The 24024-nt window shown below is 37.7% G+C and overlaps 1 protein-coding gene across 1 annotated transcript in view; it reads left to right on the top strand.

Annotated features, from left to right (window-relative positions):
* Positions 1-24024, top strand: part of LOC150080603 (recQ-like DNA helicase Blm) — a 200546-nt gene that overhangs the window by 67462 nt on the left and 109060 nt on the right. The window contains exons 8-9 of the mRNA XM_090381153.1: positions 2633-2770; positions 14987-15113. Of these exons, the coding sequence (XP_090237279.1) occupies positions 2633-2770; positions 14987-15113 (265 nt within the window). The remainder of the gene's footprint in view (positions 1-2632; positions 2771-14986; positions 15114-24024) is intronic.

Raw genomic sequence — 24024 nt, 5'->3', positions numbered from 1 at the left:
AACTTGAATGATGAGATTGGCAAAAGGATGACTACAAGGAAAGACTGATTATGTGTGTTTAAGAGCAATAAATAGAAATATATACATTCACATGTGAAGATGTTTTTAGGAATGCAGATGCTAGAAGTGTGCCTACTGTAACTAAGAGTTAAATGGTTTGATGATTACTGGGGAAGTGGAAGAGAAATTCTTGTAACCAGAAGTAAATAAGGTATCTTGCGCTGATGGAATCGATCCAGTTACATTAAAAGAAGTAGTAGATAGATAAGCAAACTTTAAGCCATAATTATGAGAGCATCCTTGAGTTCAGGGGAGGTTCCTGTAGACTGCAAATGTGCAGAATTATCTCCTAATCACAAATGGGTAAACACATAGCAGAGCTAGTAAATAGTGACCTATAAAGTTTGACTTCTGTGCCAAAGAAATGGAGTGAGTGGGTAGAGAAGTAATAGAGGATCATCTTCACAGGAATGCAGTTGTATGTTAATCAAAGCAGAGATTTGTTGAAGGGAGATCTTGTCTGTCCCATCTGATTAGTTACAATGAGGTAGTCACAAAGAAATTGAATGCAAAAAATAATTTCAACATTGTGTATTTCAGTAAAGCTTTTAATACTATTCCACATGTATGACTGCTCTACAAATTTTAGCAGTGTGTAATTAGGAGCAAGTCAGTGTTGTTGATAAAGGAATGGTTAAGTGGAAAGAGAGAGAGAATATTAATGGCCACTGCACTCCATGGACTAATATTTTTAGTGTAAAATTAAATTACTCCTTAGTAAATCAGGTTTCAACAAGATGGTGCTCCACTACACTTCCATCAAGCTGTTAGGTTCAGTACTAACAGTACTGAACCGTATTGCATTAGGGACACATCACCACTATGGATAAAGGAATGGTTGAGGGGTGAGCTAGAGATGGTCATTGCATTTCTCTTCATGGATTATATTATTATTGTGATTCGGTGCTAGGATTCTAATAATATTGATTGAAAACTAGCAATTTTAATATTTAAGTTTGCTTGATGATATATAGGTAAATGGTGGTTAACGCAGTAATAAAGATATGCTGCTCCAACAAGACCAGGATAAATTAGACAGATGGGCTGAAAAGTGACTGAGATTTACGATTGATTAATGCTAGGTACTACATTTGGGCAGCAGTAATCCCAGTTATATCAGTTGGTTGGTACCATGCTCAAGGTAGTGAAAATGAAAATGACCTATGAGTAATCAGTGTGACATAGTTCTTCAAGTGGTGCAGGTAGGCTGCCTAGACAGCTCATGAAGTTCTCTCAGTGATATGTAGAAATTTTGTGAGCAGGTAGAAAAAAGTGATTATCCAGTTGTATTAGTTTCCTGCTGGAATAGGTGCAAAAAAGAGCAAATTGATTTACTAGGATATTTTTATCAAGAAAGACTTGAGTTCTGTAAATTTCAATATTTGAAAACTGGGTACCTACAATAAGACTTAACTGAAGTGTTTAAGGTTTTAAATTGGGTTTGAGTAAACTGGATGTTGATAACATCTGTGCTCTTTACTGGATGACACAAGGGGAACTAAATTTAAATTAAAAAATGATGGTTGCATGATTGATCTATGAAAATTTTCTTTAGCTAAACAGTAATCAGTTATTGGAAAAAAAAAAAAAACTTCCATCTGGGATTGTGGAAGTGAGTAGTTTGAATAAATTTAAAGAAGCAGTGGACAAATTAAGAGATGGACAAATGAAGTGGGTAGGTGTGTGTGTTTTTTTTATTTTTTTCCTGATACTGCATAAGCTTCCTTCTTTGCATCATTTTTTACTCCTGACACCAATGCTGAATGAAAAGATTAAGAAATCACTTTATTAATAAAAACATAGTCAATTTGATTGTGATTTTATTAAAAAAGACTTGTTTAAGTAGCTATATAGTAAATTTGGTTTATAAAATGAGATAAATATAATTAGAACATAACATTTGGTACCCTGGTTAAGAATATCAATGTAAGAATTACCTGTGGTTTATTCCAGGGTCTTCTAATAATTCAGATGCTTTATTAAAAATTAGTTTAATCCCCTGAAGAAATGGTTTTTAATAAGGCTTCTGAGTTATTAGAAGATCTTGAAATAAACCACAGGTAATTCACACTTAAAATGAAATAATAATTAAAGTTTTTTTATGTAATTTTATCTTAAGGAAAATTATTTTGAAGAAATTATAGAATTATTATGGTTATTCTGCGATAATTATATTTATGTCCGAGATTTTTCTTTTGTCAGTTGCTCAAGTTTACTTTAATCCAACATTTGCCTGTATTATGTTAGTTCTTGTTGCAGTTTATAACACTTGCACCACCTTTGGATTTCAAAGTAATACACAATTTTTAATATTTTCATTAATTTCTTGAAACATTAAAACAATACAAATTCTTTCTTTTAATATACAAGTACTTTCTCCCACCGATCACGAAACATTGGCTTGGCTGTACATGTAAATCAGTCAAACTTGACTTAATGAAGATATTGCATGTATTCGAAAATTTGGTGAACAAAAAATTTATCCCCACATGCACCACCTTGCAAAATATCCATTAGATTAAGAAATTAAAATTTCCTAATCTAATGGATATAATATTTCGTTGTTGAACAGGTTCTTACAGAGCTTTAATAGACCAAATCTAAAATATGAAGTACGACATAAGAAAGGAAAGAGTGTTGTTCAAGATATCATAGATCTTATCAAATCACACTTCAGTAACATGAGTGGAATTGTATATTGTCTGTCAAGGTTTGTATTTTTATTTCATTTATTTATTTTTTTTATTTTATATATATATATTTTTTATTCATAGAAAAGAGCTTATTTCAGAGATGCACGTTAAAAATTTTTGTTGTTTTGGAATTTAGAATTTTAAAATTACATTACCCTTAATGACCATTAGGTTAATGTTATTTGAATTATAATTCAAAAGTGAAATGAAACTAATTAAGTAATTAAAGGAAATAAAGGGCTATTTTATAATTATATGGATTTACCTCTACTATTGCAGTGACACATGCAATTGAAAGACAAAGATGTTAAGTGAGATTAAAAAATACAATTAAGAAGACATCATAAGAAGGCATATATCTGCTTTCCTTATTTGTCACATTAAAAGCCTATGTTATGAATAGGCTAAAATTAGATGACATTAACCAGAATGCAGAAGTGTAGTGAAGCTTTTTGACCTGTAATATTGCTATCCTTCAGATGCATTTATATTGCTATAAATGCATGTGAAAGAATGAGACAAGTTATTAAGAACTCACCTGTGAGCAAAAAATAGTTAATTGGCTATCTTAAAATATGTGAAAACAGTGCCATATTGCAGAAGTGTTTTTCCCGTGTACATGCATACATTTAACAAGTTTGGTTCTGTTGGGTTACTTCAGTTGACATGCAATCAGAAGTTTCACTGATATTACAACGCTGTCAACTCCATATTTATGTTTCAAAATACAGGGTGTCCTGGCTAGAGGCATCCAAAAATAACGGCTTATAATGCGAGAACCACACGTTATATTTTCTCAAATGAAAGTGCAGTCAATAGGAAATCTCTCCAAGATTTGTTTCGTCACACTGTCAAGGTCACAAGTGCAAAAACAGCATAAGAACGACTATTGCCTCAGTCGAGATGTGGATTCCACAGCAGAAGGTGCAGTGCATGCTTTGGTTAGCTGAATTTCAATCACTTACGCTTATTCGCCGGTGTACACGAAGGGAATGGAATGTGGATCCTCCCATATCCAAATCCATTCTTTAGTGGAATAAGACTCTAAAAGAGACGGGAAGTTTGGTTTCACAAACTGGGAAACGCCCAAAAAAGCATGTGACCGATGAGACTGTGGATCGAGTGCACGAGTCATTCTCTAGGAGCCTACGTAAGTCAGACTGGCTAGTAATGAAATGCAGATTCCTCATTCAACAGTTCACAAACGTCTCCATTTGCATGCATACAAACTTTAACTTCTTCAACATCTAAAGCCAGATGATCGCCATTTAAGAGCTGATTTCACTACTGAGATGATCAGCCATATCGATGATAATCCCAATTATCTTGATCTGTTATTCAGTGATGAATCAACCTTTCACATTTGCGGGAAAGTTAACAATCCCAATTATCTTGATCTGTTATTCAGTGATGAATCAACCTTTCACATTTGCGGGAAAGTTAACAGACACAATTGCCACATTTGGAGTACAGAGAATCCTCACCAAGTGATTGAAAATAAAAGGTTCACACGAAAAGTCAGTCTGGTTAGAAGTGCACAAAAATGGCATCGTTGATCCATTTTTTTTTTTTTTTTTTCCCCCATAGATCCCACAGTGATAGGACACACTTGACATGCTGCAGATCTTTGCTGTTCCACAGATTCCACCAGGTTTCAGCAAGATGGTGCTCCACCACACTTCCATCAAGCTATTACCATGTTTTTGAACAACACTTTTCCTGGACGTTGGATCGGAAGAGGAGGCCCAATTGCCTAGCTGCCTAGATCTCCGGATATGACTCCACTGGACTTTTTTGCATGGGGGCTTTATTAAAGACTGTGTGTGCCAGAGAAAATTTCGAGATTTGGATAATTTGAAACAGCATATCGTTGAAGCGGTTGCTCTAATAATGCCTCAGATGCTGGAAAACACTTGACAAGTGTGCTAACTTATCGTTTTGACATATGTCAAGCTACAAAAGGTGCGTGCGTGAGCACACTTGCCAAGTGTCCGCTGCCTTTCCCATCTGGCAAGTGTGCCAGATGGGAAAGGCAGCGGACTTAAGCGAGTTTGACAAAGGCCAAATTGTAATGGCCAGACGACTGGATCAGAGCATATCTGAAACGGCATGGCTGGTGGGGTGCTCACGGTCTACCCTGGTTAGTACCTACCGAAAGTGGTCCGAGGAGGGAAAATCCACGAACTGCCGGCGAGTTGTTGACAACCGTGGTTAATCAACAGTTCACAAACGTCTCCATTAGCATGCATACAAACTTTAACTTCTTCAACATCTAAAGCCAGATGATCACCGCTTAAGAGCTGATTTCACTACTGAGATGATCAGCCATATTGATGACAATCCCAATTATCTTGAGCAAAATCTTGACCCAGTTATCTCGAGCTGAGCAAAGGCTCTCCCTGATGGTACGTGGCAACAGAAGGGCAACTGTGGTGCAACACACCGGTAATCGGAATGCTGGTGACGGGTGTAATGTGTCACAATACCACATCAAACCCTGCTGAAAATGGGCTGCATAGCTGCAGGCCTCTGTGAGTGCTCATGCTAACCACGGTTCACCAGTGACAGTGCCTACAATAGGCACGCGAGTATCAAAACTGGATGTTGAGTGATTGGAAGAAGGTCGTCTGGTCCAATGAATCACGTTTCCTGTTACACCATGGACGGCTGGGTATGTGTGCATCGTTTACCTGGGGAAGTGATGGCACCCAGATGCACTGTGGGACAAAAACAAGCCGGTGGTGGTGGCGGCGGTGTAATGCTTTGGATGATGTTCTGTTGGGATACCCTGGGTCCAGTTGCTGGGCACTCTGTTGTCTACCACCTACCTAAACATCATGGCTAACACGGTACACTCTTTTGTGGCAACAGTCTTCCCCTCTGGTGGTGCCATCTTTCAGCAGGATAATGTGCCATACCACACTGCCCGGATTGATCGAGACTGGTTCACGGAACATGAGGAAGACTTCCAGGTATTGCCCTGGCCTCCAAATTCCCCAGATATCAGTCCCATTTGAGCATCTGTGGTTTGTGGTGGAACAGCAACTCTGATCTGTTGCGTCTCAACCACTTACCTTACAGGAGTTAAAAGGATCTGCTGGTTACGTGTTGGTACCAGATACCACAAGACACATTTAGAAATTTTGTAGCGTCCATTCCTCACCGGATACAAGCTGTTTTGGATGCACGTGAAGGACCAACATCATATTAGTGATATTCTGGCTTATGTTATTCATTTATGGACAAATTCAATGGAAAAGTTTGGTGAAACACAAGCAGTTGCTCTTGACATCTCAAAGGCTTTTGATCATGTTTGGCATAAAGGTCTTGTTTGTTATTTGGTTTTTAGGAGCATTAGCAACTAAGGCCATATTGCTCTGGGAATATGCGGTGGTCGTTCCCTGACCTTTCCGCATCCTCCGTATTTGGTGGTCATTGGCTCGAACCCCTGTCTAATCAAGAAGTGTGTGCTACACACTGCTGCTCCTGCCCACCTGGCTACGGAGACACCATAAAGGTCTTCTAAACAAGCTTACATCTTATGGTTTGCCAACTGTTTTTTGTAATTGGTTATTCAGTTTTCTCTCTGATTGCTCTCTGAGAGTGATAGTAGATGGCTCTCTGTCTTCTAACTTCTCCACTAATGCTGGTGTCCCCCAAGGTTCAGTTCTTTCCCCCACTCTTTTCCTTTTGTATATTAATGACGTTCCATTGACTGGAAATCCTATCCATAGTTTTGCTGATGATAGCACATTGCATTCTACTTTCCATTTTGAGAAACCTTGCCCTGCTCAATCAGCTTCAACTTCTCGAATATCTGCTACCAATTCCTTAAATGCCGATCTCCAGGTAATTCTCCAGTGGAGCAAAGACAACTTAGTTGATTTCAATCCTTCTAAATCTCAGTCTTGTCTTATATCTCACAAAAAGGATTCTTCTGCTGCTATGCTTATCTTTAGTGACACTCCGATTTTTAGGCAAAATGATACATCTCTTTTGGGGATTACCCTGACTTCTAATCTCTCTTGGCACAAGCACATTACAAATATTGTGTCCTCTGCATCTAAAAAACATGGTTTTCTCTTTCGCCCTCTGTAACCAAGTTACAAAGGAGGTTAGGCAGGCGAAGGCAGATTACGAGATATCTTTGGCAAGGGATGCAGAGAAAAACAGCAAAGAGTTCTTTACTTATGTAAACTCTAGAAGGAAGGGGATCAATCTGATTGGTCCACTTCATATCGATGGGTCAACTGTTGATGAGTTATTCAGCGAGGGGAATGCCAGAGGTGTATTCAACTCTGGCAGTAAGCTAGAGAATCTTGTAATAACTGAGAGTAAAGTGGAGGAGAAATTGTTGAAGATAAACACAAGAAAGGCACCTGGGGTGGATGGGATCTATCCAGTTATATTAAAGGAGGCAGCAAAGGAAGTAAGCAAACCCTTATCCATAATTATGAGAGCTTCCTTGGACTCGGGGGAGGTACCCATGGACTGGAGATGTACAAATGTGACCCCAATTCACAAAAGAGGATCAAAGGCTGACACAAGTAATTATAGACCTGTGAGTTTAACTTCTGTTCCCGGAAAATTAATGGGGGCACTGGTTAAAGAAGCATTGCAGGATCATCTAGACAAGACTTCAGTTATAGCTCGGACACAGCATGGTTTTGTTAAGGGGAAGTCTTGCCTGACCAACTTGATTGGATACTATGATGCAGTCACAAAAGAACTGGATGCAGGGAATAACTTTTATATACTTGGATCTTAGAAAGGCTTTTGATACTGTTACACATGGAAGACTGCTACACAAATTGGAGCAGTGTGGCATTGGAGGCAAATTGCTGCTATGGATAAAGGGGTGGTTGGGGGGGAGAAGACAGAGAGTGGTAATCAATGGACACTGCTCATCGTGGACTAATGTTATTAGTGGAGTCTCTCAGGGTTCACTATTGGGTCCATTATTGCTTTCTGTATTTATAAATGATATTGATGATATATCAAGCTTAATGTCCAAGTTTGCAGATGATACAAAGGTTGGCAGGGTTGTCAAGGACACTACTGACACTATGCTGCTGCAACAGGATCTGGAAAGGTTGAGCAGATGGGCTGAGAGGTGGCAAATGAAATTTAACATTGACAAATGTAAAGTACTACATATGGGAAACAGCAACCCCAGAGCAACGTATCAACTCTGTGGTACTACACTGACAGTGGTAGAGAATGAAAGGGACATGGGGGTGGTTGTGCAGGCAGATATGAAGTTCTCTGAGCAGTGCAGACGGGCTGGAAGAGTAGCTTATGGTGTATTGTCAATGATATATTGGAATTTTTCTAGCAGGGATAATGAGGTGATTATTCCCTTGTATAAGGCAATGGTCAGGCCACACTTAGAGTACTGTATACAGGCTTGGAGGCCTCATTTCAAGAAGGATGTAGAGCTGCTGGAACGAGTACAGAGAAGGGCAACAAGATTAGTGAATGGAACAAAGGGGTGCTCTTACGAAGAAAGGCTTAAGTTTTGCAAATTACAGTGTCTGGAGACTAGGCACCAGCGAGTGGATCTGATAGAGGTGTATAAAGCCTTGAATGGTTTGAGCATGCTCAATGCTGATGGGATTCTTCCTCTTGCTCAGAATAATCACCTGAGAGAGCATGAATTCAAATTGAGGAAAGACAGATTTAGGATAGACGTGCGGAAATTTGCCTTTAGCCAGTGGGTGGTTGGTTGGTGGAACAGACTTCCATCCCTTGTTGTGTAAGTTGATAGCCTAAATAAGTTTAAGGCTCAGCTGGACAGGTATTTCGAACGAACAGAGGGGTGAAGTGCAAGTGGTTATTTTTTAATTATTTATTTTATTTTATTTTTTTGGCTGATGCTGCATAAGCTTGCTTTCTTGCATCTAATGCTAAAAAGGATTCTTCTGCTCCTATGCTTATCTTTAGTGACACTCCGATTTTTAGGCAAAATGATACATCTCTTTCGGGGATTACCCTGACTTCTAATCTCTCTTGGCACAAGCACATTACAAATATTGCGTCCTCTGCATCTAAAAAACATGGTTTTCACTCAGTGTTACTTTTCTTCCAAACAGCTGTTCACTGTGTACAAATTGCAAATCCGCCCTACCATGGAATGTTGTTCCCACATCTGGGGCAGTGCCTCCATAACCTCTCTGAGGCTCCTAGATTCCATTCAGAAGAGGGCAGTTAGGTTAATTAATGACTCAACTCTAACAGAGTCTCTCCACTCACTGTCTCATAGACGTACTGTTTCTGCTGCATGCCTTTTCTACAGATATTTCCATACGCAATGTTCTTCTGAATTGGCTTCTGTAATTCCCGCTCTCTCTTTCAAAACAGTCCGAACACGTGCCGCCACCAGCCAACATCCATTTACTGCCCAACTTGCCGGCCGGGCTAGCCGAGTGGGTAAAGTACCTGACCGGCAACCCAAAGGTCGCGGGTTCGATTCCCGCCTTGGGCTTGGATCAAAGTACTGCAAAAACCTTCGGAGGTGCAATATGGCCACAGAAGCCGATGCGCCAACAACTACCAAATCAAAAACAAACAAACTGCCCAACTTCAAACTCACAGAACCAACATTTCATCTTCCTCGTTTATTCATTCAAGTACTGTTTTCTGGAGCAACCTTCCTTCATATGTATTTCCAGAAAATTACAGTCTACTGAAGTTCAAGTCTAAAGTCAACAAATACCTTCTTTCATCTTCTCAACCTCCAAACCATGCATGGAACTAAGTACTACAGGTTCCTCTCATGTTTGGGGTTTTCATAAAAAAAAAATATTAGGTAGGTGGTCATAATGTTTTGGCTCATTGGTGTTGTGTGTATTTTTGGATACCTCTAGCTCGGACACCCTGTGTATGGATTGGAACTTAGTTCAGTTTGTCTATAATTTTGCTAATAAAACTAATTATGGTAAGAAGCTCTAGTGACAGAAAAAATGTATTTAAGCTGCATACATCGCAGTGCCTAATTCATTATCTTCTGGAACAATTGTGGTCTAAAATACGTTGTATGACATCTTTCCTGTTTGAAGAATACTTCCCAATTCAAGTTTTTCAATTTAACTGTGATCAGCATTGTTTCCATCATGTTAGTTGCTTTGAAAATTTTGCGAATGCTGCTTGTGACCATTGCCAAATATGACCACAACTTTCAAAATTCAAACTGATGAAAACCTGCTTGAGGGTTGACAATGGTCAAAGACGCTTATAACACTTACTGTCTTATTTGTTGAAAGTGATGTTTCTGTCTTTCTGAATCTCTTGAACTGTATCATCGTGAAGGACAAAGGTTAAATTTTAATATTGTTGTTTTTCTATTTTTACTCAAAATTCTTAATTTCTTTACGATCATCCTTCTATTAATACAGGCAGTTCTCGCTTTGAGTTCCCTGGTTTAAGAGTTTTTTTCCCCATCAACAAAATCGAAAATATGAACATTAATTGCAAAAAATTAATATGAAACATTTTTTTTTTTTTTTAGGAGCATTAGCAACTAAGGTCAAATTGCTCCGGGGGATATGTGGTGGTCATTCCCTGACCTTTCCGCATCCTCCGTATTTAGTGGTCACGGGCTCAAACCCCAGTCTAATCAAGAAGCGTGTGCTACGCACTGCCGCGCCTGCCCACCTGGCTACGGATGCGCCTTTAAACATTCATAAATACTGCATTACAAATCACGTGCATAGCTATACAATAGAGTACACCGCTTGATATTAATCAGTTCCAGAGATACCATCATATCATTAAAATATGGTAATGTGAACCCAATAACACATTGTTTTTTGATAATTCATTTCAAGATCTCGGAAGTTGAAATTTTCGCTGTATAACTAAGCTATTTATCTCTCTAAATTGTCATTTTTAAGGTCACGAGCGTGACCTTAAGGCCATATAAAAGGTCATGAGCGTGGTTTGTAAATTGTATTAGTTACCAATTGAAATAATTAAAATGCACTACACTTTCATTATTATCGTATGTTCCGTTATAAGAATCAATTAATGGCTTTACGATATTTTTCTAAAGCACATTTCTGGAGGTCGTGACCATAAAACAATAAAAAAAATTTGTACTTTCCGGTTTATTGGTCTTTTCTGTTACTGCAAGCAATTATATACAGGTAGTAAACTCAATCTTCTTGCATTTGCAAAAATACCAATAGCTGGAATTGTGTGGTTTTTTTTTGGTTTTTTTTACGTTATTATGGTGTAATGTGTTTCTCCTTTACTTAAATCAATCTTCAGTGGTATAAAGAACATAAATAAATTTTCAGAATCTTCTCTTCATTCCTTTTTTTTTAAAGCTTCGTAAACTTGTTACTCCATGCGAATCGGGTTAGTTACAATTTGTGTTTGCCGTTAAAGAATGCTTGTGCATGCAATCATGAAATTTATAATTAAAAGTGTAGATTATCTTGGAAACAAATGCCTCTTGAAGCATTTCTGAAGAAGTCGACTCCTTGTGCAACAAACCAACGAGTGCCGAGCCAATACAGAGAAGGGCAACAAGATTAGTGAATGGAACAAAGGGGTGCTCTTACGAAGAAAGGCTTAAGTTTTGCAAATTACAGTGTCTGGAGACTAGGCACCAGCGAGGTGATCTGATAGAGGTGTATAAAGCCTTGAATGGTTTAAGCATGCTCAATGCTGATGGGATTCTTCCTCTAGCTCAGAAAAATCACCTGAGAGGGCATAAATTCAAATTGAGGAAAGACAGATGTAGGATAGACGTGCGGAAATTTGCCTTTAGCCAGCGGGTGGTTGGTTGGTGGAACAGACTTCCATCCCTTGTGGTGGAGGTTGATAGCCTAAATAAGTTTAAGGCTCAGCTGGACAGGTATTTTGAACGAACAGAGGGGTGAAGTGGAAGTGGTTTTTTTTTTTCTTTTTTGGCTGATGCTGCATAAGCTTGCTTTCTTGCATCAAATGCCTCTACTAATGCTAAATGCTAATGCTAATAACGAGTGATCAACGAGTGTGCATTTAGTCGATGATGAAGACTAAACATTCTTTAACATTTGTAAGTCGTAAATAATTTCTCTATTATTATAATTTGCTTGATTTTACAGGTTACATTTTCATTATCTTTCGATAAATCAATCATTGTTTAAACATAAACTAATTAGCTAACTAATTTCATTGTTGAGAACGTAACCCCTATTTTTAACCTTATGTCTATGGGAAATAAATTCCACTTTACGAGTTTTCGCTTTACGAGCGCACGCTAGGAATGAATTAACTTGTAAAGTCGAGAACTACCTGTATTTCCCTGACCCTATACTAGATACACAAATATTTCACAAGGGACAACTGTAATATTTTCAAATGTATTCAAACATAATGAGGGTAATAAATTGATAAAGTTATAATTATATAGAGATAATTTATAGAGATAAAATTTATAATTTATAGAGATAAAATTGATATCTCTATTTATAAAGATACAACTTTATCTTTCAAATTTTTTTCAAATATTTTCAAATACATTTGAAAATATTACAGTTGTGCATTGTGAAATATTTGTGTACATAGAATGTTTTTAAAGAAATCTTTATAGAAGGATGATCATAAAGATTTAAGAATTTTGAGTAATCAATAAAATGTATACTAAAACATGATATATACTATCTACACAAATGTTCAAAATTATGCAAATGTACTTGAAAGGAAATGAGGAGCCTAAAGATACTGTTTGCCTAGCATGCCATTTTGTCCATTTACAACTCTGGTCACAAACTAAACATTGACAAGATATTGGTGGTTCCAAACAATTCATGTCTCATTCTTTCTTCAGTGTACATAAATACACAAGTACATGCAGGTGTTAAGTACAATATGGCCTCAAAATAACCTGGGTTTTTTTTATATAGAAATAAAACTTACATTATAAGCTATCCACATTATAATGATACTGATATACTATAAGGTTACCAAAGTTAGCAACCCTTAGTATGTTGGTTAAGTACAATAGCAGCATGCACATCATGTTGTCTTTTAATAATATGTTTATTTAATTTTATTTTATAGTTCAGCTGCCATGCTGAGTCAGAATCCATACTGACAAATTTATGTGAGTATGAGTCAAATGAGAATGAGATTTTGGTTGTGTAAATTAAAACTATGTTGGTATTAATTTAGGGATTGGTAATGCTTTTACTGAACAATAGAGCATATTGGATGTCCCATAAGCACTTGGTAGTGGGTGCTTTCAAGCTAGTGCTGTGCAATGTTATTCATTCACAAAGATATAAAGTTTGCTGCAGTGAAGGCTATCTCTCCAGAAGTTCATTGACATACCCATGAGCATACACATGGGCAATTATTACCATGAAGTAAGAAACTCTTCCTTCTTGGTAATAATCGTAATGTTGGGATATTACGTAATGTTGGGATACTACCGGTCTATGTTGGGATGCTGTGCATGTGCAATTCAGTGTGAGAATTGACAAGACAAAAGATATAAGTGTTTTTGAATATTGGATGTAAAAGTTTGTGCCAGACCTGCTGGTTATGAGTATCTCAGAAACTGCAACCTTGCTGAGGTTTTCACAGGTGTATTAAGATTGGACCAATATCAAATAACATCCAACCCGTGGAGATCCTGTGATTGGAAAGATCTTCGTGTGAGAGGCCAGTGGAAGATGACAAGGCTTGTATGGAACAACAGAAAGGCTACAGTCAGTCAGATAACAATCTAATGCAATAATGATAAGCAAAGAGGCATTTCAAGATGTGCAACTCGTTGCTTGTGACAGAATATTGGGACAACAGCACGAGTCCATAAACCCACCCCTACTAGATGTTAACAGTGGTGGCAGTGTAATGGTGTGGGAATGTTTTCATGGTACACATTGGGACCCTTTATACAAGTATAGCAACATTGGGATGCCACACTGGAAATTCTGTATATCATTGACAAAACTCCATGAGCTGTCCTAGTGGCCTGTCTACACTGCTTACACAGAACTTTGTGTGTGACTGCATGATCCAAGCCTTTTCCATTCTACACTACCCTTTTTTCTTTTTTTCTTCTTTTTTTTGGCAAACTATGGCAAACCCGCCACGTGTTTATGTACATTACTGTAACCAGTTAAGGCCGTTCCATGTTATGTTACACGTTATATTCTGATCCATAGTAGACTAGTATAATATATGCCATCACACATAAGTTAGTTCCAGTCCATACTCAGTATAGAACTCGGTAATAAATGAGTACAAATCAATGAATTAGAATTGTAGCATTTTATCCACCATGGTGCAGCATAAGGAATTGCATCGTAACTGATTACCACTTGTTATCAATATGCACAGCACAATGAACCGTACATCCTATGATGACCGACACTATTCAAGCATTACCACACAGTAGGTATGTTCTTCTGGGATTACTGCTACCCGTATGCATTACCTTGCATTTGTCAAAGTTGAACTTCAGTTGCCACTTCTCAGCTTATCTGCCTAATTTGTCTTGATGTTGTAATAGCATACCCTAATTATTGTAATAAACACTCTCCCAACCTTCATATCATCTGTAAACTTAGACATAAGCAGATATGTCTTCATCAATATCATTAATTAATATAGAAGACAACAATGTGCTCAGCACTGAAACCCTGAGGAACTCCACTAATAACAATAGTCCTAGAAGAGCAGTTCTCATAAAGTGGTCTAATATAAAGCATCCGTTGTGTACTTAATAATGTGGCCACTCAGCGTATATACAATGACATCAAAAATTAAATTCTGTTTTGAAAAATGAATGATCAGTGATAAGGAACTTTTTTGTGGCTCACAACCTGATTAGGAGAGGTTTATTTCGGCACACTTTCTTATTTAACTATTAGGTCAATATTTTTAGGTCCCTTTTGGAATCTTTTCTGAGACCTAAGTAGGCAGGTGTGGATAAGAAAACAAGACATGCTATTATGTGTAAATGAAATGAGCTGAGGCTTGGCCAGTGCAAACTTCACTTTTTTTTTTTATAACTGAGGGCAATTCTGCTTAGGTATGATAGTGTTGAAATTCCAGTTATCTACCTAGAACCTCAAATTAAGAGAAACTGGTATAAAAGATAAATATAGTGAGCTAGGCTGAAAATTTAAGAAAGAAACTGCCAGAGCTTAATATACATAAAAGGATAATTATTTGTTCAAAAATACCAGTCATTTTTTAAATCGGTCTAAAGCCCACAAATAATTTTGCTGTTATAGATTAGACTGTGATAGTGTAGCAAAGGAGCTGAATAAAGGAGGTGTAACGGCCACTTCATATCATGCTGGCATGGAAAGTGGAGACAGAAATTGTGTCCAAGAGATGTGGATTAATGATAAAATAAAAGTGAGTGAGCAATTTTAGTGTTATTAATAATTTGTAGTTATATATATATATATATATATATATATATATATTTTTTTTTTTTTTCAATTGCAATTTTGTTCCACTGTGAAATATGCTATTCTGGTTGAGCAATAATGCTATTTCTTTTCAGACAGGCCCTCAGCAGTGGCTATGTGTGAAGTTTCTCCCAAGTTATTGAAATTCATCAAAAAAAACTTGATTTAAAGATTCAGCTTAGCAAGAGTTATTCCTCTTCATAGTAATTTGCTTGAACAGTGAACTACTGTCAGCTCATTTGTTGTCATTTTTAATGATATCTTCTAGTATTTGAAATCTTTCTTTCAAGATTATTTTTATATTTTTGAATAAGAAAAAGTCAGTACGGAGAGTTAGTAGGCAGATGATGCAAGCAATTTACTTTCACAACATTATATAAAAATATATAATGTATTATATATTTTTTTAATGAAAATCCCAAACACGAGAAGTATTAGAACCTATGGTACCTAGTACTGTGCTTGGGTTTGAGGTTGAGAAGATGAAAGAAGATATTTGTTGACTTTAGACTTGAACTTCTGTAGACTGTAATTTTCAGGAAATACGTATGAAGGAAGGTTGTTCCAGAAAATTGCAGTTGAATGAATAAATGAGGAAGACTGAAGGCAAACATCTGCACATCTATTCTGCAACCATCCTTCCTCAATTTGACTTTGTGTCCTCTTGTATGTAGAATCCCATCAGCATTGAGCTTGCTTAATCCATTCAAAGCCTTAAACACCTCGCAGGTGCCTAGTCTCCAGAGATTGCAATTTTCAGAAATGAAGCCTTTCATGGTAAGGGCAACCTTTTGTTCTGCTCACCAATCTCGTTGCCCTTCTTTGTACTCATTCCAGTAGTTCTACATCCTTCCAAAAACGAGACCTCCAGACCTGTATGCAGTGCTCAGTATGTGGCCTCACCTTGCCACATAGAAAAGGCAAGTAGCAGACACTGAATATATATAAGATAGAAATTGGAGAGACTTTTTAAGAGATGGGTCATTAATTAACCTGATGTACCATTTGAATGGAGTCTAGAATCTTGAGAGAGGTTTGGAACACCACCCCAGATATAGGAACAATATTCTGTGGTAAGGCAGATTACATTTTTGTAGAGAGTGACTAGTTTGGGAGAAAGGTAATGCCAAGATTGAAAAAGAAAACCCAGTTTTTTTGGATGCAGAGGAAGCAATATTTGTGATGTGCTCATGCAGAGAGAGAGAGAGAGAGAGAGAGAGAGAGAGAGAGAGAGAGAGAGAGAGAGAGAGAGAGAGAGAGAGATTAGAAATTAGATTAATTCCAAGTAGAGATATGTGGTCTTGTCTAGAAATCTGAAAGTCATTGAAGATAAGCAAAGCGCTTGCTAACAGGAGAGACTGCTTCTACAGGGATGGAAAACACTTAAATAGAAAGGGTGAAAGAACATTTGTTGATGCTATCAAGGCAGTGTTAAGTGGGCTGGAAAACTGCTAGCTTGGAGGGATTCACAGACTAAAAGATTAACAGTAGCCACAGGCAGAGGCAAAAGTGATTCTTGCACTGCTTCGACTGTAACAAGAAGCAGCTTAGAGAGCAAGTTGCTGGGGACTTCAAGAGCTGCTGGGAGTCATCATGGAACAAATAAATAATGGTCTGTGTTAGGGTAGCTAAGAGTAATAACAGGTGCATGTATACTTGCATGAACACCAATGCTAGAAGTATAGTAAATAAATTCGATGAATTTGCTGTGCTGGTCAAAACATCAAATGCGGGCACTGTTGGGATATTAGAAACATGGTGTGAAACAGATATAAGCAGTGCAGAATTGGAATTTGGGAAGTACAATGTGCACAGAAAGGATAGACAGAGTAGAAAGGGAGGAGGGGTTATGCTATTAGTTAAGAAACATAATATCTAATGAAGTGCATACAGTTGACATGATGGGTGGATAGTGCAATGTTGAGTCAGTTTGGTGTGATATAAAGAGTGGGAAAGGGAAAATGAGAGTAGGAGTGTATTATAGGCCTAATAAATCTGATGACTACGGTGAACTGTTGTGCAAAGAAATAGAGTGGGTCAATAAATCAGATTGTCTTGTAATGGGGGATTTTAACTTTACAGATATTGACTGGAACTTGTGTTGGTCACTCGCACACTAGCAAGATTTTGTGGATTTATTGGAGGATTGTTTTCTACAGCAACATGTTCGAGAGGCAACCAGAGGGGGTAAATACTCTTGATCTGATTATCAACCGTGATGACACATTCATTAGAAATTTGCAGATAAAGGAACCACTAGGTGACAGTGATCACAGTCTACTGGTGTGGGATTTATTTAAAGAAGTAGCTACCATCAAGGGTAAAGAGAAGGGTTTTTGTTTTTGTAAAAGTGACTGCAGTGTGATCAACTGATAATGTTAAAAACAGTGACTTCTAAATGGGAGGCCTTCGGGGAATTAATCTTGGAAGCTACTAGGCTTTTCATACCAACTAAGAAATACTGTTCAAGATTTAGGCCTAAATGGAAGTCAGATGAACTATTAAGATGTGTAACAGAGAAGAAAAAATGCATGGGATGCATATATATATTAGCAGGTGAGACAGAAGTCTACGGTGGATATAAGCTACTCTGTAATCAAATCACAAAGGAGATTAGGCAAGCAAAGGCTGATTACGAGAAATCCTTGGAAAAGGATGCAAAGAAAAACCACAAGACTTCTTTACATATGTAAACTGTAGAAGGAAGGGGATAAATCAGATTGATGCACTTGATGTTGGTGGTTCCACGTTTGATGATTCTGCTCCGATAGCTGACAAACTGAATGAGTATTTTGCATCTACATTCACATGAGGAATACTGTAAGGAAGGGAAGTATAGAAGTTTACTAAACTGTAACAGGGAACTAAATGATTTTGTAATAACGTGGAACAAAGTAGAGGAGAAATTGTTGAAGTTAAACATAAAAAAGGCACCTGGGGCAGATGGATCTATCCAGTTATATTTAAGGAGGCAGCGAGGGAAGCAAGCAAATCCTTAGCCATAATTATGAGAGCATTGTTAGATTCAGGGGGGGTCCCTATGGACTGAAAATGTGGAAATGTATCCCCAATTCACAAAGGGGGGGGGTGACACAAATAATTATAGACCTGTTAGTTTAACTTCTGTTCTAGGGGAAATAATGGCATCACTGGTTAAAGAAGCGATGCAGGATCACCTAGACAAGACTGCAGTAATCGTTCAGACACAGCATGGGTTTGTTAATGGGAAGTCTTGTTTGACCAGTTTGATTGGATACTATGATGCGGTGGTAAAAGAACTGAATGCAAAAAATAATTTTGATATCGTGTACTTGGATTTCAGGAAAGCTTTTGATAATGTTGCACATGGAAGACTGCTGTACAAATTGGAGCGGTATGGCATTAAAGGCAAGTTGCTGCAATGGATAAAGGGATGGGTGAGTGGGAGACAGCAGAAAGTGGTAATAAATGGACACTGTTCTACGTGGACTGATGTTATTAGTGTAGTCCCCCAGGGTTCGGTGCTGGGCACATTGTTGTTTTATGTATTTATTAATGATATTGATGAAGGTATATCAGGCTTAATGTCCAAGTTTCCAGATGATACAAAGGTTGGCAGGGTTGTTAATGATAATAAAGACAGTATGCTACTGCAACAGGATCTCGAAAAGTTAGGTGGATGGGCTGAGAAGTGGCAACTAAAGTTTTATATTGACAAATGCAAAGTACTGCATATGGGTAGCAGTAACCCAAGAGAAACGTACCAACTGTGTGGTACTACACTGAGGGAGATGGAGAATGAAAAAGACCTGCGGGCTAATTGTGCAGTCGGATATGAAGTTCTCTGAGCAGTGCAGACGGGCTGCCAGAGCAGGTCATGGAGTTTTGTCAATGATATATAGGTATTTTTTGCAAACAGAGACAAGGAAGTGATTATACCTTTGTATAAGGCAATATTCAGTTCACACCTTGAGTACTGCATACAGGTCTGGAGGCTTCATTTTGGGAAGGATGTAGAGTTGCTAGAATCAGTACAGGGAAGGGCAACAAGATTGGTGAGAGGAACAAAGGGGTTTCTCTTACCAGGAGAGGCTTAAATTCTGTAAGTTGCAGCATCTGGAGGTGATCTGATTGAGGTGTATAAAACTTTGAATGATATGAGTGGGCTCAATGCTGATGGGATACTTCCAGTTGCTGAGATTAAGAACCTGAGGGGGCAAAGATTCAAATTGAGGAAGGACAGTTATAGAATATATGTGCGGAAGTTTGCCTTTAACCAGCAGGTAGTTGATTGCTGGAACAGACTTCCATCTATTTTTTTGGGAAGTTGATAGCTTAAATAAATTTAAGGCTGAACTAGAAAAACATCTGGAGTGGACTAGACAAACAGCTTATAGAGCAACAGTTTTTGACTGTTGCTCTATAAGCTTGCTTTCTTGCATCATATGCCTCAGCTAATGGTAATACTAAAGGAACAATAGACTAGACTTTTTTTTTAATGGGAAATATAACAACTGGGTTTTTGAGGGATTAAAGTTAACTAAATTTTCGTTGTCCCACTGCACTGAAGACTTACATGGAGATCAGTATTTAAGTACTTGGTGGAGGATATTTGAGAAATCGAAACTGTCTTTAAATTAGATATTTTCTTTGTGGGTGCTATCCATCAAGAAATAAACTATTGAAATACTCTATAAAACTGAATAGGTAATTTTAATAAATAAGCATCATGTTACAAATGCTTTAGCAAGTCCTGGTTCCCATGCATAATCCACATCCATAAAAAAAAAAATACATAAATTTAAAGGTGCCTCCATAGCCAGGTGGGCAGGAGCAGCAGTGCATAGCACATGCTTCTTGATTAGACTGGGGTTCAAGCCCATAGCCATCAAATACGGAGGATGAGGAAAGGTCGGGGAATGACCACCGCATATCCTTGGATGACATAAAAAATCACAGTGAAAATCAGTACTGTAATTAATTATAATTAATTAATTACAGTACTGATGTAATTATCTCTCTCTTGTTATGTAATTAATTATAATTAATTACATAACGAGAGAGAGAGAGAGGGCGGTTCATCTTCAGAAGCCAAGTGACTCTAAACTTTGTGAACTTACTGAAAAGTCTTCAAATGATGCAGCTTCTTTTCTTGAAGCTGTTTTCTGACATTTTTTGCGTTTCTCTCACACGTTTTCCTGACCTTGTGCAAATTTACTGCTCAGTAAAATCACGTTTTAAAATGTGACCAAATGCATAACACATTCAGCGTCTGCTACATCGTGTGTTAATTCAGACCTATTGTACCTAAATGAGTGATTCAAGTACTATGTGTCCCCATGTCTAGATGAGTTATTGAACATATTGCAACAAGTAGCAACTCAGTATGATACAAAGTCTTCATCCTCAAACATTTTGTTCGCACCTTGTCATAGTGGTACTAAGTGTATACAGGGTGGTCAGATGACAAATGTGGTTAAGTGAAAATTCTTCCATGCACATTGGCAGATCTGTTTAAGAGTGTTTCCTTCAAAAAATCCAATTAAATAATAGTACTTATTTGCATACTCATTAGAACTAGGTTTCAATATTATCAACTCTAATGCCCATGGTAAACTTAAAGTGGCAGCATTTTCAATGAAAACAGATCCAAAGACGCTGTTACTGGAAAAGGCACATCACACTGTAATTGCTTGAAAATGTAAAGATTTGTCAGTAAAGATATGAAAGTTTTCTAAAGCCCAATAATGATAATTTGTGCATTCAGAAAACCATATTTCATTTAAAATGTGTGACTCATTCTCAAGAATTTCAGAAATCTCATTGCAAAACACTAAAAATCTATGTGTCCTGATTTAAGTTAAAGATTTAGATAACTATAATTTGTAGTGATATGTTGATTATTTATATAATGGTAGTTATTTCACCACCATGCTATAACTTTTATTCATTTATTTCAACATCACAAATTTTTCTTGGGACTCCTCAATATGTTTGTCTATCTTTGTACTGCTTAACTAAACACCGAATGCTACATAAGCTAAACTCAATGCTTTAAAAACAAGATTTCCATTTTTGTAGTGCACTTTCATAAAGAAAACTTTTTGATGCACAGTGGAGACTTCACAATGATGCGGATTACAAATATCTAGAGTCTTTTATATTTTCAGTTCTGAGGCTGCAGGGATTAGAAAAATATATGCAACTGAAATGGTTGGTTCAATGAATGAAAAATTATCCCTGCTTTCTATGCCCTAGGACCATGAAGTCTTCCAGATATTCTTCCAGCTGTGACAGCTAGAGCTGCTATTGGAAATCTAAAATGCCGATGGAGATAATATTCCAGTCTTGCTTATTTGTACACTAAGTGAAATTTCAGCAAAGTCTAGTGATTCTAAAACAACTAAATCCATGGTTTACACCTTCATGATGGTGGAACTTTTAGTAACGCTGAATGTATCCCCATATGAACCAACATAAACTGGGGTCAAAGTATGGCATCCACATCACACAGAAAAAGGACAGTATGATAATTTGGTAATACAGAGTAAATCCTCTGGTCACCAGGCAATACTAGGTGGGCGAACATCAAATTCTTTAATACCTGACAACTCTCCAGATTTTTCAATGGAGAATCATATTTTGACTCATTTTGATCCCCTCTCCATCTCACTGTAATAAGTTTTTCTGTGGCTTTCTTTGCAAAAATAAAAATAAAACTACAGTTTCTGTATTAAATTCAGAAAGTTTTAAAAAGCCTTATGAATTTTTGATTATTTTTGTTAATGAATTGGCCATCCAGTGTGCTAGGCTCTGCACTGCATGAAGTATGTGGGGAAAACAACATTGTTTTCTGTTGTGTTACTGCACCAGTTCTCTCTCTCTCTCTCTCTCTCTCTCTGTGTCTGTGTGAAGATAATTAAGTGTCCTTGAGTAAAATGCCAAAAAAATACTAGACAACATGTACATAAGATTTTCCACATTGTAAAAGTAACACATTTTCTTTGTGTACTATACATAGATATGATCTTTCAGTTTCAGTGAGCAGAATGTACAGTATAATTGGATTTTTTCAAACAAATAAGCATAAAGACAAGGTGCATCATGTAGAAAGGAATGCAAAAATAGATGTAACACTTCACGGTGTTGACAATACTGTCATATGTGCCAAATGTTTATTTTCATTGCTTATCACAGAACATAATCATCCTCTGAGTTGCAATAATCATGTATGTACATTCCTTAGAAATATTTTTCCCAATAAATAAATAACAAAAAAAATGTCTGAAGAAATAAAATAGCAGGCATTGTTAGTGAAATTGTACAGAGAGTGAATGAAGAGGTAATGATGGCATGGAAAAATGTGTCATTTTCAGTGATGCAATGAGGAACTATACTGTTCGTAACACTTGGGAATTCCCTGTTATGGTAGAACTATAAACTAGATTATCAAGCATATAAAAGAAGATTCAGCACTTGGTGGTAATAGGCTGTCCTTTTATTTATCTCATTCATTTGTGTGCTAAAAATGGCACTGCTACCTTCCTGTGAAAGTGGATGAATATTTGGTGGACATCTAGAAAGAAATGTTTTTAAGCATGTGTATGTATATAAATTGGCTGTCTTTGGATAAAAGTTTAACTAAATGGGTAGAACTGTTGTAACATCTTATAAGTCCATTTAACGAAGAGGTTAGAAGTGGTGAGAAAAGCTGTATGAGCACTTTTCAGTTATCAGATTATACACTGTTGTGCAAAACTTAAGAACCAGTCAGGTTTTCACCTGTAGCTTCTCATAGGAGTAGCCTATATATGGGAAAAGCATACCAAAGGAACTTCGTGAGGTACAGAAATGATAAAGGAAACAACAACGGAAACAAAACAGTACAGAGGGACTTTATTCAAAAATGGCAACATAACACTAGCTGCCATGATACAGATGCATCACTGCTATAGATGAAACAAAGGGAAGAGGTGGTCCTCAGTAGGATATATGGCCACCCCTAATGTCGATGCAGGCTTTGCACCACCTGCCCATACTTAGAACAATGTTGTTGATAAGTTCTTGCAGTAACATCGTCCATTCCTCTGTCAGCACCATCTTCAGCTGGTGAGCACTTTCTGGTGGGTGTGGACGTGCCACTAGGCATCTCTCCAGTGTCCCATATGTGTTCGATGGGATTTAGATTGGTGGAATGGGCAGGCCAATCCATATGAACAATGTCCTCATTTTCCAAAAGCATATCAACAGCTGCACAGTGATGGGGTGTGGCGTTATCATCCATAAACACGAACTCGGGGCCAATGACAGGAAGGGTTACCTCAGTATGGTAGCATGCACCAGTTATAGTACCGCCTTCCAGTAGCTGGAGTTGTGTACATCCATCCAAGATAACACCTCGACCGCCATATCGATCCCTTTCAGTGATGTTTGCGGGGTGATAACACGTGCCAACCTCTCACCAGATCAGCTGACATCCAGAATCGCTGCTGAGACTGAATCTACTCTCATCATTAAAAAGTACCTTACCCCATTGTGCTGCTGTCCAGCCCTTGTTTTCGATGCACCACTGTAAACAGTGTCTCCAATGAGCAGGTGTTAAAGGGACACAGCATACTGGCCATAGGGCAAACAGTCCACCTTTGTGGAGTGTCCTGGCCACAGAAAACTACAATATCCTGCATTCTGTGCTCCTGTGCAGCTGGTTTGCAATGGATCCCACTGTCTGGTGTCAGTCCCTCTTGGCTTGTAGGAGTATATAGCAGTCATCATTGGGCATTGTTTTTCGTGGACTACCACCTGGTCCTTCAAATAGCTGTACCTGTCGTTCTAAAGACCAACTACGCATGTTAGACGATGCTATCGGCAATACCGAA

The sequence above is a fragment of the Mastigoproctus giganteus genome, chromosome 9, assembly GCF_048544385.1.
Source record: "Mastigoproctus giganteus isolate SK-2022 chromosome 9, ASM4854438v1, whole genome shotgun sequence".
Lineage (NCBI taxonomy): Eukaryota > Metazoa > Arthropoda > Arachnida > Uropygi > Thelyphonidae > Mastigoproctus > Mastigoproctus giganteus.
The sequence above is the reverse complement of the archived record's forward strand: the minus strand, read 5'-3'. Positions and strand labels throughout refer to the sequence as shown.